The sequence below is a fragment of the Pteropus vampyrus genome, unplaced genomic scaffold (genome assembly GCF_000151845.1).
Source record: "Pteropus vampyrus isolate Shadow unplaced genomic scaffold, Pvam_2.0 Scaffold14, whole genome shotgun sequence".
Classification (NCBI taxonomy): domain Eukaryota; kingdom Metazoa; phylum Chordata; class Mammalia; order Chiroptera; family Pteropodidae; genus Pteropus; species Pteropus vampyrus.
The window spans coordinates 10697327-10714262 of NW_011888795.1; the positions used below are offsets into that span (position 1 = coordinate 10697327).

Sequence of the window (16936 nt, forward strand, 5' to 3'; positions counted from 1 at the left end):
GCAAAACAATGAGAGTTAGGCATTGAAATATTAGGGAATGGTTAGATTCTAGTACATTCACTTAGACTATTTTGCAGCCATTAAAAATGATCATTAAGAATACTATGCAGTAAGATGGAAAATGCTTTTTTAAAATCACAAAAGTAATAAACATTCTTTCAAGAAATATTAGAAAATATGGAGAAAAGCAGCTGAAATCCTACCACCAAGAAACAACTAATTTTCTGACATGTAATTCCTGTTTTTCTTTCTCTATTTTTCTATCCTACTACTTAACTACCTATCACACACATACATACACATTTTTTTAAATACAATTGGAATCGTATGAGAACTAGACCTTTATTTCTTATTTAACATTATATTTCAGTATGTTCCTATGTCATTAAATTCTTTGAAAACATCATTTTTGTAATCTACAGATTTGCCTTACATACCTATGTAAGTATTCTCCTACAGGGACATTTAAAATGCTTTCCACTATTTCCCTTACATAGAGCATAGAGTAAAGGGAAAAAACACAATTTTATATATATAATATCTTTACAGTTATGAGTTGCTCAAGGACAGAAACTATGCTAGTTCATCTTATTTTTCACGTATCCAATGAGCACAGAGATGCTCAACAATAACTTGTTGAAAGAATGAATAAATAAAAACAGCAAAAAATTTAAGCAGTGGTATGATTATGAGTTATCTTTCCATTACAAAAGTCTTCTGTGGTAGTTACATATATGTTTAAAACAAAATATATACTTTCAGTAAGTAACAAGAAAAGAGAAAATAAAGAACACCTTATATTTAACAGTGAATTATTTCCTATTCAAAAGTTTTAACTTTCCCCCATTCTCCAAGATAATAAAAAACCACCAACACATTAGTCCTATTTAATCTCACATTAATCTTATGCCTGCTTAATGCTCCATCATTTTCTAGTTTTTAATTTTTTTATAACTCGCTATTGAAATGAGAATATAATAGCAATATAGAAATCTTAAGTACTAAATACTTTATAGTTAAATCTTATAGTTTAAATGCTCTTTATAGTTTATTGGAAAACTCTATACCTCATTTGAATGATGAAAATGCAGATTTTCATAGTATCACATAGAGAATAACCCATGATAAATAGAATGTGGATCCAGAACAAAGAAAGATATGTAAGAGATTTGGAAGAGCTAAGGAGTAACGATAAGATTTGAAATATTTCAACCAGTAGAGGGAGATATTTCACATGACAAGAAGCTGAGGGTGATTTTTTTCACGATGTGGTTGTAAATTATATTCTATCACCAGTTATTGAGTAAAAATGAATTTAGTATCGTACTTACGTCTTTAATAATAAAAATTAGTTTCTATTCCATACCCCACAATAATTAGCATATCACTGGAAGATGATTTACGTTGTATTTAGTAAACTGTAATGTTAAAAGGAGTTGGTTCCTAGTTAACACAAAGACATAGCCCTTTGCCTTCATGGAACGTGCACAAGCGCGCACACACACAATTGCTTTCTTCTAAGTAAATAAACTTACTTCTCTTATAACTACTATTATAAAGTTCACTATTATAGTTATAAAGGCAGTTCATATCAAAGTAGAAGCTAATGGGAGGGACGGTTTAAATAAAAGCACCGGTTTTGAATTAATTCTGGCAAATTCTGCTTTTAGCCTTTTCCCCCTTAACTGATCTCCCCAATTCCCTCTCCCCAATAATGTCTTCAATAAGCTAAAGATTTCATTGTATATTTATGATTGTAAAAATGAGATCTGTAAACAGGACTTAAAATATGTTGAATACCACACCTGTATAAGTCTGCTTCTGGTTGCTGACATTCTATCACAGCTACAAGAGTGTCCAAATTGGCAACTGTGTGTAATACTGCTGTTTCTGGAACTGCCACATGGGTCTTAAAAAAAAGAAAAAAAAGGATTAAATTGCAGTTTCAAGATCCAAATGGGACCTTATATATCACCTATTTCAAATCTCCCTTATCTAAAAAAAGTATTAAATATTAAAATATTTTATTTTTCCTGAAAACATTTTCCATTTTTCTCTAATGTGACCTGACTAAACTACATGGGGCTACACTTCAAATATATATATAATAATGTTATTTCTAAAACTTAATAATTTTTAAAAGTTTCAGTAATTTAAAAACTTTCTCCTTTATCTGTTACCTTATCCAAAGGAAATATCAATAATCCAAAGATATTTTGTTCACCAAGAGGAACACTCAAACACATACATATACAAACCTTCAGGTTAGTTTCTCCATCCAGACTAGCAGTTGTAATGTGACAAGAACCATCAAGTCGATCTGAAGACAACAGCACCAAATCTGCAGGGAAAATTTCATCTTTGGCTATTCGAACAATATCACCCACCTATGAAGAATTTGGGGGAAAAGTAAATATAGTGATTTTAAAAGGCAAGGACTTATTTTGTTGAGTTCGAAACAAGCGATCTTCCACAATATTTTAATGTAGGAAAAATGGCTTTTAACTAAAATATAATCAGGTTAGAATTTGTGATACTAAAATATAATTGATTTCCATTATTTACTAAATGCATACCCGAATGTTTTTTGATCTAGTTTTTACAAGGCCACCACTTCGAACAACATAAACAGGAGCTCCATTTACTTCATTATCTGAGTTATGTCGTAACCAATCTTCATATCCCTGTATCAACAGAATAAAAAAAGTACCCTTTTTAGTATAATTAGAAGATATCTTTATTAAATGAGGAAAAAAAACCAAAATCTTTCCCAAAATATTTCATTCACCAGACTCATATTAGGCTATTCTGAGACATCATCTGACATCCATTTGTACTAGAAATACTCTTTTCTCTTAGTTTTCATTACACACATGTTCCTGGTTTTTATAGTACCTCTCAGTTATTTCTTCTCAATTTCCTGATGAGAGGCTCCTTCTATGTCATTTTTATGGGTCCTTTTCTTATCCTTCATTTTCTCACTACAAGATTTCTTCTATCTCCATGACTTCAAAAAAATTCTAAAATTTGTTATCTTTAGCTCATATGTTTATTTTGGGCTTTAAACTTGAATATCCAAGTGCATTGTTAATATCTTTAACTTTTTTTTTTTTTTTAAATGCCTACAGAAGCTGGTATTCCTAGGTGGTCTCCCATCCAAGTACTAACCAGGCCCGACCCTGCTTAGCTTTCAAGATCAGATGGGATTGGGCACATTCAGGGTGGCATGGCCGTACACAATAACTTCATTTTGATGTCTCACAAATATATTAAACATTTCAAAACTAAATTAATGTTATCTTCCAAACCTGTTGCATTTCCAATGTTTTCCATCTTGATAAATGACATTACCATTTACTGAGTCGTTCATACTAAAAATCTGGGGAGTTGTTTTTGATTCCTACCTTTTTCCTAAAACCTATTCAATTAAGTTCTATTGCTTCTTTGTACAAATGATATTTTAACCATAAAATATAAATTCACAGAGCATTATTATAGACAATAGAAAAAAATTAAACAGATTTTAAAACTGAAGTCGAGTTCTTTCACTTTCTTAAACAACAGACCAAAAGAATTAATTATAATTTGTATTTCAAAAACAATATGGTAGGCTATATGGGTCATCATTAGAAAGGCAAACAGACACAAGCATTTCCTAAAGAACACTTTGATTAAATGTTAAAAAGTGGCAAGTATCATGCTAAGCTAAATAAGTCAGACGGGAAGGGCTGAGAAGAACCACGATTTTACTTATATGTAGATATAAAACTGAAAGCAACAAACGAACAATACAAACAAACACTCAAAGACACAGACAACAGTTCAGTGGTTACCAGAGGGAAAGGAATGAAGAGGGAGTAAAATAAGGGCGAAGAGGGTCAAATGTATATGATGGAAGGAGATGTGACTTTGGGTGGTGAACACAATTCAATATATAGATGATGTAGTACTGAATTGTACACTGGAAACCTATGTAATTTATTAACCAACATCAACCCCAATAACTTTAATAGTAACAAAAGTGGCAATTTTTTTTTAAGTGGAAAAGACTTATTGTGCTATTTTAGAGGAAATTCAAGAACTCAGAAGTACAGTGCAAGAACAGATAAAGAAATAATATCTGATAACATTAAGTGATAAAAGTAAGGTACAGAATGTGTTGTGTTCTATGTTCTCATTTGTGAAAAAAATATGCTTGCCATGTGAACACTCTGTGCAGATATATAGACTAATATACAAATAATGGCTTCCTCAGGGGAAGAAAACTAGGAGACTGGGGGTTAGGAGTATAAGAGAGTTCTACTGTATGCTATTTTGTACTTTTCCCATTTTTTAAATTATGTACATTACCTAAGAAAAAAAATTGTAACACTAAAATATAAAGCAAACATTAAAGATTGCTTTGAAGGTCTTTTTCTTTCAGAGAGAAATCTTTTGGGAAAGCATTCTTAAGATACTTAAATTATGTTGTTCCCATTTAAGATGTGGTATGATAATTCTAGAGAAATTTAACTGAAAGTCAAAAAATCTTTTCTGAAACTTCTTTTATAGTTAGTTATACAGAGATGCATACTTCCTTTTATAGTCAGATGACAATGACAGCAGAGCAATAATAATAATAAAAACACTATCTTTTTTAACACAAGTTCACAAATTTTAATTCATCCTACATATTACTGCCAGATTAATCTTTCCAAAACATTGTTTTAATTCACAATTCCGTTCAAAACCCCCTTAATAACTCTCAATCCTTAGAACAAACAATTGCCCAGCCTGCTAAACTCACCAACCTACATTTCCTTTTAGTTCTTTCCTATACAGGGTCAAACATTAGCCAGACATATCACTCCCCAAAACAGGCCTTGCCTTCTCTTGTATTTGGGCCTTTGCTCAAGTTGTTTGTTGCTACATCACCTTCTTCACCAATTGCCATTTTACCTATATTCTAAGTCTCATCTCTTAATGTTTCTTCCACGAAACATTCCTTGATTATCCAAAGTGTTCTACCCTTTCTCTGAACACCTACAGATCACTGGCTCTTACTACCTTATTTGACTATAAATTTTTTTGTGTTTGGTCTTATCTTCCTCACTTTATAAGTTTTAAGCTCATAGAAGGCAAAGACTATGATGTTAACCAGAGCCCTATCTATTACAGAACTAGAGAGAAAACTTAATATACAAAAATGGTTGAGAGAAGTTAAAAACACACACACACAAAAATTCAACTTTACTCAAAAGAAAACTGAGTCCTGAAGTTGTAAAGGGAGAAAATCCTTATATATCAGATTTTCTCTTTGAAAATTATATGACCTTTCATGTTTCCCTTTTTGCTTTAGTTGTCAAGAAGCTCTCATGTAAATACAGTACTTAACTGTAATAACCACACTAACTTGAGTTTGAGGTATAATCTTCCTGCTTCCTACTTTTAGATTTTGTCTTTTTACCCATTTTGGAAGGAGACAGGATGTCAATAATTGTTGTTGCTGTTATTATGTTAAACTCTCTCATTTTGCATTAAATTCACCAGCATTCTTTTCAACTTGGTTTATGGCGTCACATTCTAATTAAATAAAGTCTATATTTGGCCAAATATATATTGGGAAAAGTATGACAACATTTACACTGCTTTAAAAAAATACTCTATTAAGTCATTCATTCATTTATTTATCTGCCAAACAAATTATTTATTAAAGATCCAATAAGTGTACAACCTTGTTGTAGTCACCAGAAATAAACTGGTTTATAAAACAAAGTCTCAAAAAAAATAATAAAAAAAATAAAACAAAGTCTCTGCCCTCATAGAGCTAAACATTCATATGAAGGCAACAGACATTTATTTAACAGAACAACAGGTAATGACAAATGATATGAAGGAAAAAGACCAGAGCAGGAAATGAGAGGGTGACATGGTCAGGAAAAGTCTACACCATCCAAGTGGAAATGCTGCACAGTTGTACATATGTCAGGAGTTCGAGGAATAGTTTCATAATGCATATAAATTTGAGAACCATCAACATATAAACGGTACTTTAAGTCACTACACTGGATGAAACCACTTAAGAGGAAACTACATATAAAAAATAGGCCCAAGGGACAAATATGTATTATTTGATAAAATAAATAACATCTGTAAAAACAAGTAAATATGTAACTGTATGAAGTGATTTGGATGCTATTGACTCGCATAAGTCTCTGAGAGAACAGTAAAGAAAGAGAAATCAAACTCAGAACAGTAGCATGATATTGTTACCCTAGATACATAATGTAATTATTAATCTATACATTACTCTTATCCTTCTTATGTAAGTAATAAAGAATACATTACATCCCAGGATTATAAAATGTTTGTCGATTTTATTTCCATGGCATTTTAAACCTTATCTCTAAATCTTATAAAATGGAAATTTATCATATTTATACAAGAAAATCCAATTAACTCTCTTTCAGGTGGAAGGGATCATCTCTGTATAATTGAGCCCCTGCCAAAATTTATTTGAGAAGTGGTAGCTATAATAAAGACATGATATTTCTATGTATTTCTTTATTTCTTACTCAGCATGTTTATCCAATAATATCATTTCTCTATACCTATATTTTAATACCAATTCAGGATTTGGTTGAAGCTATTTTTCCTTTACATAAAAATCAACTTCATCAGAGAAAGTGGTAAAAAATAGGAAAGCACTATACAATTTTTATTCAAAATGTTCATGCCAGAATATATGTTCCACTTCCCATAAACATATCCCTTTTGAAATAGCTTTCCTTTAAATATTGCTAAACTCTTAAAAAAATTATAATTAATTTGTTTATTTTTAAATTAATTTGTACATATAAAATGCTTGTTTTTGGATCCTTCCTGGGTGTATAAAGGGAACAACATATTTTAATAATGGTAATCATACCATAAGTCACCAGGTATCTGAAATATAGAGTGGCTTAACTCAATTTCACCATACGCAATATCAAAAAAATTTTGCTTTCTTATGGAAATGATTTTCGCAATAATAAATGTTACTTGGGAGTGGACGTATTTAGCAACTTATGAGTGACGGGGGAAAAAGAATAGAAAGCATGTCATACCTGCTTTATGGCAGTTACTGTTATCACAAAGAATAATGGAAGTCCACTGGTAATTGGACTGGTAGGTGTATCAATCATAAGCTAGATTTAAAAAAAAGAACAGAGAGTATTATGTTTTTATATGGTACACATCACACTATTAACATCTTAAACCTCAGATGTATTGGGAATTCTGGGAATACTATACAAAATGTATATCATGGTCCAGAGTAAAAAATAATAGGACAGACAGATTATGCAGTGAGTATAGTTAAGTTCAGTTTCACAGGTTCACTTTCTTGGCTATTATATGGGGTTAGTAGAATATCTAAATCTACTGCATACCCACAAATATTGTTAGAGCGGACTCAGTTATTCTGCTTTCTTAACGCTCAGAGTACTTAAATTCCTTCTCGATATTTGTCTCAGAGTGGAGCTACAGCTGCTCAGAATCTCATTTCGCTTTTCTTTGCCCATCCTGATAGCTGAAAAGTCTGTCAGTAATTTTTACTCTGGGATTCAGAATAAGCTCACCATTTAGGGAGAACAAGGAATTGGACTTAGGAAAGAGTTTTTCTTCCACAAGTGATTCTGCTACATCTAGCAGAGCCAGAGGGGTACAGCTTGGAAAACGATGCTGCAATTATGATCTAAATCATACAATCAATGAATTGCTGGAAAAGAAATTTTTGCAGTTAATTATGTTTGTTTAGTTAGAACATGGATCTAATAATTTATTAATGTTCTTTTATGTCACACAAGCCAATTAAATTTGTTTTGTTCCACAGACAAGCTGAATTCCTGATCTTAGTAATTTCACAAATGCATGTGTTATATGGACATGGTTAGTATAAATTTCTCATTTTTCCAAGAAAACCAAGCTGATGTTCTATTGATAAAAAAGTCAGAAGTTTCTTCTCTGTTCATGAAGGAAAAAAAGAGAATTTTTTAAAAAAGTAAATGTTTCCTCAAGTGTTAAAGTAATAACTTGACAAGTTTTTTTCTTTTGAAATCCCAGGTTCTATTGAGAGAAAAGTTCAGAGTTCATACAAAAATTCAATGCCACATTGAAAGAGACTGCTAAGGTATTGTCAAAAAAGAATAACCTCTTTAAAAGAACATGACAATTACTATTTTTATATCTTGACTTGTACTCAAGTTTCATAAGCCGTCCTCTTAATATTTGGATGTTAGGGGGAAAAAAGCACGACGTGAAATTAAGAAACTGTTGAACGGCCTATAATAAATACAGATTCAAGTTAAGAAAATGATCTCCTGGGAAAAAAAATCTATGCTCATGAGGATACTCAAAAATTAATGTTAAAAAAATTTTTAATAAAAGTAAAATTTACACTAAAAAAAAAAAGGGAAAAATTCATTTTGTACCAACATGGCTCCATAGGCAGAAATGTGCCAAAAATATGTGCTGTATATAAAAGGCCAAAATATTTATGTTTTGAGGAAGACCATCTAAAAGATGGTGTTATTTTCCTGGCTTTAATTATGGTTATCAGCACATCAGCGATGAAACAAAATATAATTAATCTTAAAATTTATAGGCTAGTCTTTAGAAATCTAGACATGACTTAAATCATTGTATTCACTGAATACAATGGTGAAGCTCTGTAGGAAAAAATGGTCCTATAGCCAAATGATTTAGAATGCTGTGTAATTTTTACCTGAAGACATATTTTTAGAAATCACATCTATAAACTTAATATGTAGAGTGTGATAAAGCTTACCTGAACCAAAAATATAATAAGAAAATAAAAGTTTGCCACTCTTCTGAATTGTTCAAACAAGTTTTTTGGAACAAAATTCCACACAGTATACTGAAAAAAAAAGAAAAAGAGGAGAGAGTAATAAATTAATATTAAAAAATAATATACTATATGAATATAACAATAAAAAAAGTAAAATCAGATTTACTAAGCCCTTAGACAAATTCATGTAACTCTTAATGCTACAGAAACTACTGGTATTTAGAATTTCAGGATTTCTATTCTATTCTTTTTCCTTTATTTTGCTATTTATTACCAATTTATTGGTTTTCTGAAATACAAACACATTAACAGTGTGAATGAGTCTAAATTCTGTGTTTGTCCTGTCATATATAGGAGAGACTCCAGAATATTAAACAATATGAAAATATTATAAGAAAAATAATTATGCTTAAAGATTTTTAAGTTATTATGTAATAATGATGAAGAAAAGTGAATTAGAAGTATAACTTCTCTACAGTTATATACATGACTGTATAATTGATCTTTTTCCCTCCTAAAATCTGACATTAGAAAAACAAAAGTTATAAAATTAAATCTTTTGCAAAGAAGTTTAAATTTAAGATAAGCAGTTGCTATGGTAAATTAAACAAAGACATATCATACAGCTACATGATGTACAAGACACTTGCACTATAAGAGGAACAATTATGAGTTCAGTATTAAATAGAGGCGATTAAGAACAAAATATCAATAGCTACATTCAAAGATAAATAAAGGAATATACAAAGAAATTCAAAGGAAAAGCAGTCAGTGAGAAAGAAAAATTTAATAAAGGAGGTCATACTTGATATGAGCTTTGAGAGAAGAATATTCAACAGGCTGAAAATGGGGGGCAAATAGATGGAGAACATTTCAAGAAGGAAGGACAGCATGAACAAAGGCAGAGAGGAGGAAAGTTTACCATGGCTTTGTGGGATACGAGATAATGCAGCCCGGAAGGAGTTTAAGGAAACAACATGAATGAAAAAGTAGTATAAAGGGAATAAGAAGCTAGCTTCATTTGTAGTCAGGAAAAAACTGATACTGTCTATATGAATATCTACATTCTTGAAACTGGTCGAAAACGTGAATTCTACATTTCTACAAAAACATGAAATCTAAATATCTGCAAAAACAAAATCTACTTAAAAATTGTGGTTATCAACACAAAATCATAGTAAAGGCACAGTAATAGGGAAGTTTAACATGAATTTATTTAAAAAAACAGACAATCTAGCTTAGACGTTTGAGAAAGCAGTAGTGAAATAATAAGGAAGCAATAGGGAGTAATGAGAGACAGTCTTCATGTATGTTAAGAAAAGGGCAATGTTTATTTAAATATCTACATTTTTTAAACTATGGTCAAAAACATTAAACCTAATACTGTTGCATATGAAAAATGGCCATATAAAAATATTTAATCCTAAAAGTTTTCCAGGACACTCAGCTTCCAGTATTGGCAGAGGAGTTAAGTGGTCTGTGAACTCTCAGCAGGTATTACAAAAATTAGATTTTAAAAAACTATTTTAAAATCTGGGAAGTGTCCAAAACACAGATAGAAACTGGAAGAGAGTTTAATTTTTAAAAAAGTGCAAATGAAAGGAGTATGAATTGTAAACTATGGCTTCTTAGTCTGGAGACACTAGCCAAAGTCTCACAGCTATGGCGGCAAAACAGTAGGGAAAAACTACACCCTTACCAACAAAATATGACCGAGATTAAAGTTCAGGGCGGGAAAATTAGCTGGAACACAAGGAAAATGACCCGAATTCAGAACAAACAATAACCGAACCAGGCTGACACTAAACTATACACTAAAAAGAGATGAACTGCTGATACTGATATTTGCAACAACAAAGATGAGTCTCAAGAGTATTAGGTTAAGTGAAAAAAGTCAGACAAAAGACTCATACTGCATGACTATATTGACACAAAATTCCAGAAAAGACAAAACTATAGCTACAGAAAGTAGATCAGTGGTTGTTAATGCCTAGAGGTGAGGAGGAGGGGGACTAGTTGCTAACTTTTTGGAGTGATGAATATTTCTATATCTTGATTGTGGTGGCAGTGGTCACACAATGTTATTCATTTGTTAAAACTCAACAAATGTACACTTTAAATTGGTGAATTTACTGTACAGAAATTATACCCAAGTTTTTAAAAAACTTAAAATTTTCAATGACTTTTATTAAGAACTGTGTCACTAATCTATAGAGTTCTTCTATTACCCTAGATTCCGGTATTTCCCCTTCCGGCCCTCTACTTTAGAACCATTGTCCAAAATGAGAGATGTCACTAATGGGTGTGTTGCATATGTAAATAACATGACGACTGAAAAAAAAGGGGGGTGGGGCACAGTAAAGGGATCACTGGCCTAAGAAAACATGCTTGGAAAAGATGAAATCAGGATTAGAAAGAAAATTCTTAATCAGTGTGGAAGGGAGGGAAGAAGCAATACAAAAATGCTTCTTAAGGTGGTCTATTAAGCAATAGTTATGGTCTAAGGAGAACTTTACCCTTAGTCTCTTTGACTCATATCCGCTACAACTGCACTGTCCAATAAAGTAACCACCAGTCGCATGTGGCTATTGACATTTAATTTAAAATAAATTAAAATTAAGTTCCTCAGCCTAAATATAAATAGCCCTATGTGGCTAATGGCTATCATATTAGTGTGAAAAACATTTCCATCACGAGAGAAACATCTATTGGACAGCATTACTCTATAATCTTCAGTTTCAGAATAAAACTAAGACATCTTAAAAATGTCACAGGATAAAATTAAACAAGGAATAATATGTAAGAGTAAAGTAGTATTGCTCTTACTAAAGAGCAATAAAACTGGAGGAAGTCAGGCTTTAACGTCATACAGAACTGAGATCAAACTCCAATCTTATCACTTACTGGTATGCAACCCTGAGTAAATTATTTCCCAGCACTTCAACTGAAGAAACTGATACAAAATGAGTATAACAGCACTTTGTAAAGCCATCTCAGAGTTGTTGTGAGGATTAAATGACATGAGAAGTACTTAATACAATGCCTGGTACATAGTATAAATATTAGTTCTTCAGTTTAACTGCAACTAAGGATAATCTTTGGCAAGTTGGCTATCTGTTATCAGCAATTAGCAACTTCTTTTATTTTACAGCTCACAATTTTGGTTAAGATAAATCTACCAACCATCATTTCTTTGAATTTTTAAGGTTATAAATGTATACTGGAATACACCAATAAATCACTTTTCAAAATAAAATGGTACATATCTATAATTTTAATAAAAGTATTCTTACCTTAGATGAAATAATCCGGTTATCTATAAATTTCTGAGGTGTGTAAAGGCCATTCTGAGGAAACCGGTTGGCTACGTAAATAGTTCTTGTGTCACTTTGATGTGGTGGGTCAAAACCCTAAGACCAAGAAAAGGAAAAGCAATGGTCAACAAGGTTCATTATTATTTACTTTGGGTCTTATTTAACTGATCAGATTACACATATTACTGGCCTTGACCTGCAGAGAGAGTCAATCTATTTATTTATTGGCAAAGCTAAGCCATGTTTTGTTTTTCCTTCACACATAAACAGGCACATTTTCTTCAGATATAAACTAACTAGGTAATACCTCTGGTAATGAAAAATAGTCTATACTCTGTCAGAAATGCTACTGCAAGAAAAAAAAATGATATAGACGACCTACAAAATCATTTGAAGATGAAGCTTCTTTCCTTCCCTTTCATTCCTTGGGGTTCCTTGCCTTTTCTCTCAAGATAGGTTCCTACTCTGCGATGTAGGAGTTCTGTGTAGCTATGGCCTAGTTAGCACCTACCACATCTGATGCCTGATGACAAAGGCTTATATTTTATTACCTCCACACCAAGATCAACTTGGTTTCAAAAAGCTTTGTTCTCAGAGTATTTACAATGCATTGGGTAAGGGTCTTGCCCAGACTCGTTTCATACAATCATCTCTGTGCTAGTTACATTATCAATTGACTCCGTGAAATATGGATATATGTTATAATTCTGGCCTCAAATTTAGAAGACCATTTTTCAAGGTAGATTTAGTAATGATCTTTAGTGGAAAGGTTTTCACTGATAAGCGTACTTATACTTTATTCCTATAATACTGTACTCTTTTTCTGGGTGGCCAGTGAATCTCCAATACGCCTTTGGTAGATTTCCGGATCCCACTGACAGGCTGCAAGCAGTCACCAAATGCCAAGACCTTTTTTTTGGTTCTAACAGGCAATGATTTGGAATTTCTTAGATTTTTATTTTTTTTCCTATGGTGGTCAAGGCTCTTTACTAGTACTACTAAATTACTAAAAGGTCAATTAAACTTGATTTTCATAAACTACAATAATAAATTTTTAGATATTAAGGACTCTTAGTAATCGACTAAGTAAAATGGCTGCCATTCAATGTTTAGCATCCCTCTAATATTTCCATTTAGCACAGACATACACAGATAGTGGAAATTTCCATATTACCTGGACGGATATTTTGTTCAGCACATCTGAATATTAACAGTGTAATATATTATTTTCAACTACTGTTATTCTGGTTTTAAATGCATTTGTATGTGCCACAAAAAAAACATGAAGTTTAATTTTATTTGTTTATGCTATTTATAGTGATGACTACATTTTGTGCATGTGAACGTATCATTACGTGTCTGATTTCAAAATCAGTTTCTTCAAGGACTAAATGTGGCGTGCATATTTATTTTCTTTTAAACATTTCACAAATCTGCCTGTAATAACTTTTAAGGTAAAAAAGTCAGGTCTCAAGTCAGAATTGGAACTCATTGCTCATCTTAAAGATATGTGACATTTATTCATTCAACATTTATGGAATTTAAGTATGTTAAACCATGAAGGAATATGTGATTTCTTATATATTCAAGCAAATTATAATATGTTCCAACTCAAGAAATAAATGAACAAATAGCCTGAATGTTAATGCTGAAGTCTGTGTTGTATTTTTCAAAGGGGGTTCACAAGAAGTTTGTCTCTAAAGTTCATAAAGTTACAAGAAGGATACACAGGTAACTGGAGTATTAGACTGCATGAACCATATTCATTCACTATCTATTCTATAATCCTGTTAACATAAAACTAAGTTATACACCAAGCATGTAAACTTCTGGCATAAATGAAAGAAAAAAGAAAGTAAATTTGAGAATACATAAATCTTTAAGAAGATGTCGAGACAACTGACACTGAGAAACACTGATACAGAATTTTATTTTTTGTGAATAAATTCTACAAAGATTAGAATTTATTATGTTCATCTAAAGAAACAAAAGAGATCCTCCCCAAAAGTTATAAATACATGTTTTGAATGTTTTACATACACTATTGCGACATTTCATTCATGACTACTATATATATAGTACAGATATATGTGTGTGTATATTCTATATTTATAAATGCACGTACTTTCAAGGAAACATGCTCATCACTCTCCATTCATCCCTACTGGATGTACCAGTGATCTAATACTCTGGTATTGGAACTCCTGAGATTTCTACAATTATTTTAAGAATACATATTGAAATGTTCAAAAAATAAAATCAATTTTAAATTAAACTGAATTTTAAATTCAGTATCACCATATTCCAAAATACTGTAATTAAAAATAAAATGACAATTCCAAAAGGAGAATAATAACATTTTCCTGATTCCCAAAGATACTGTAACATCCACTTATGTATTCTGAATTGTTTTTTCAGTTGTGATTAATTCACATGATCTCATCCAATCATGACGTAATCAATGACATGCACATATGTGTGGGTATGTGGGGTTTTTTTCACACATAAAATAGTTAAATTTTCTATTTGTGACTATAGTATAAGTAGAGCTAAATATCCGTTCTGTAAATTAAACCTATAACTGCAGTTTATTAGCATTATCTTCTCTGCAACAGATTACATTAGGCACAAACAAAAATAATACAACTGTCCAAAAATGAAGAAACTGACTTATAGCAGGATCCATAAATGGGATTCAGGTCTGTGATGCATGCAATTTTACATATATATGCATTTGTCTGATGAGAGTGAGCAAAGGTTTCATCAGATTTTCATAATATAAAGAAGCTTAAAACCACTTACCTAAAGTCCTGCTTTTGTAATCAGTTCCCCATCTCAGTATTCCGTATTTTTAAAATGACACAAGAACCTTTGCCTCAATAACACCTCTACTCCCTTTAACAGGAGTCAAAACAAACAACTATTATAAATTAATTGTATAAGTGTGCTGTTAGTGTGAAGTTCAAGTACAGTTTCAGACTATTTCTAGCAAGCATTATCAGCAATTCTATGGCACTGAGAAAGAAATACAATCTGAACTCTGTAATCACTAGGCTACATGCCAGGGTTCAGAAACCTTTGGCACATGTTACATTTTTTTGTAGTCATCCCAGACTACTCATTTACACCTTCAACCCTTCGATGCTTCCCTGCTCCTTTACTCTCTGATTTCATCTTTTCCTAGACAAGGAATCAAGATAGAATAATGCTATACTAGTCATGCTGATTTTATTTTAATGCCTGCTAAAAAGGAGAGTCTAGGCTTTGGAAGCACACAAATTTAAATGATTTAAGAACAAAAACTCTCATACTCTAAAAAAGCATGTAATTCAAAACCTCTTTTCTCTTCTGTCTGGATTTGTGAGCATACATTAAAACTACAGGTACTTAAAAGGTATATAAGGTAGGTATTTAAGGTGAGAAAAAAATCTCATGGTGGGATTTAGAGAAAGAACTGACAACACACAGGGTTGATTTGAAAGAGACTCTTTGGGTAACTGTAAACTGATGAGACTTAGGGAAACCAAACCAGCAAATAACTTTATAATTTTTAAAAGTTGTTATTTGGCTTAAAGCAGTTTTGGAAACGAATCACAACATTTTACATTTTCATACCAAACATACCAGCCTCTGCACTATCTTAAAATCCCAAAGATTTTGTAAAAAATATAAGAATTATAAAGACCTAAGAAGAGACTAAAACTATAGTGCTATTATTAATATCGCATTTCATTCACATAAAAAGAAAACATCATCTTTAAAGTTCACAGTAACCAAAGCAAATTTGTGCCTCTTATTTTTGTTCCAACGTCCACACGCACATGAAAATAGGCTAGCAAAAATACAATGCTTTAATGTATTTTATTAAAATACATTAAATGTATTTTAATAAAATGCTTTAATGTATTTTACTGCATTTACAAACTTAATTGTGAATTACTGTTTCCTGGACATACTTTGAATAAAACAGACCTACTGTAAGGACAAGATAATTTTACACTGTTAACAGACCAAAGCAAGGTGACAGAGAATAACTTAAAATGCCCAATATGTAAACAAACACAATAGTTTAACTTTTTGTTTCATGTTACAAAATTTTCATTTTAGGACTTAAGATGCGTTTGCCATACATCAGATTTCTGGGCTTCCAAGAACTGTGGCTTAGTACAGGGATGGGTTGAGACTGGCTCTCTAGCTATAACATATAAAATTTAGAGTGATTTTTGATTTCTAAATTCTTAAATCATCTGCCAGTGCTTTACTACAGAAAGCTCATCTCTGATAGGTAATAGTACCTCTCTAACTTAATTCCCTACCCTAATATATACCTCCAGCAAAAGCCTACTCATCCTTCATATTCCAGCTTAAGAATTTCCTTCTCAGTGGAGCTTTACCTGACACTCCTCCTCCTCCAGAAACAAAGGCAGGCATTTGTTATTTACTATACCCACCAACCCTTTTATACACTCTTGTTACAGATTTTATAACACTGAACTGTAATTGCTGGTCTGTATACCTACATCCCCCTCCAGAATATGTCATTTTTTAGTTAAATGTATTGGGGTGACACTGGTTAATAAAATTATATAGTTGAAGTGTACAATTCTATAATACATCATCTGTATCTTGGATTGTGTTTGCCACCCAGTCAAATCTCTTTTTATCATCATATATTTGACCTCCTTTACTCTTTTCTACCTCTCCCACTCCATTTCCCCTCTGGTAACCACTAAACTGTTGTCTGTGTCTATGAGTTTTGTTTGTCTCATTTGTTTGTTGCTTTCAGCTTTATATC

General features: G+C 31.8%; 1 protein-coding gene and 1 pseudogene across 4 annotated transcripts in view; both read right to left on the minus strand.

Moving 5' to 3' along the window:
- ATP11B (ATPase phospholipid transporting 11B (putative)) overlaps positions 1-16936 on the minus strand; it is a 104700-nt gene that overhangs the window by 70153 nt on the left and 17611 nt on the right. For all 4 annotated transcript variants that reach the window (XM_011382807.2, XM_011382817.2, XM_011382835.2 and 1 more), the window contains exons 2-7: positions 12121-12237; positions 8807-8896; positions 7086-7166; positions 2577-2684; positions 2259-2387; positions 1806-1909 (exon numbers count right to left, since the gene is read on the minus strand). In XM_011382807.2, the coding sequence (XP_011381109.1) occupies positions 1806-1909; positions 2259-2387; positions 2577-2684; positions 7086-7166; positions 8807-8896; positions 12121-12237 (629 nt within the window). The remainder of the gene's footprint in view (positions 1-1805; positions 1910-2258; positions 2388-2576; positions 2685-7085; positions 7167-8806; positions 8897-12120; positions 12238-16936) is intronic.
- LOC111734455 lies at positions 3120-3238 on the minus strand (annotated as a pseudogene).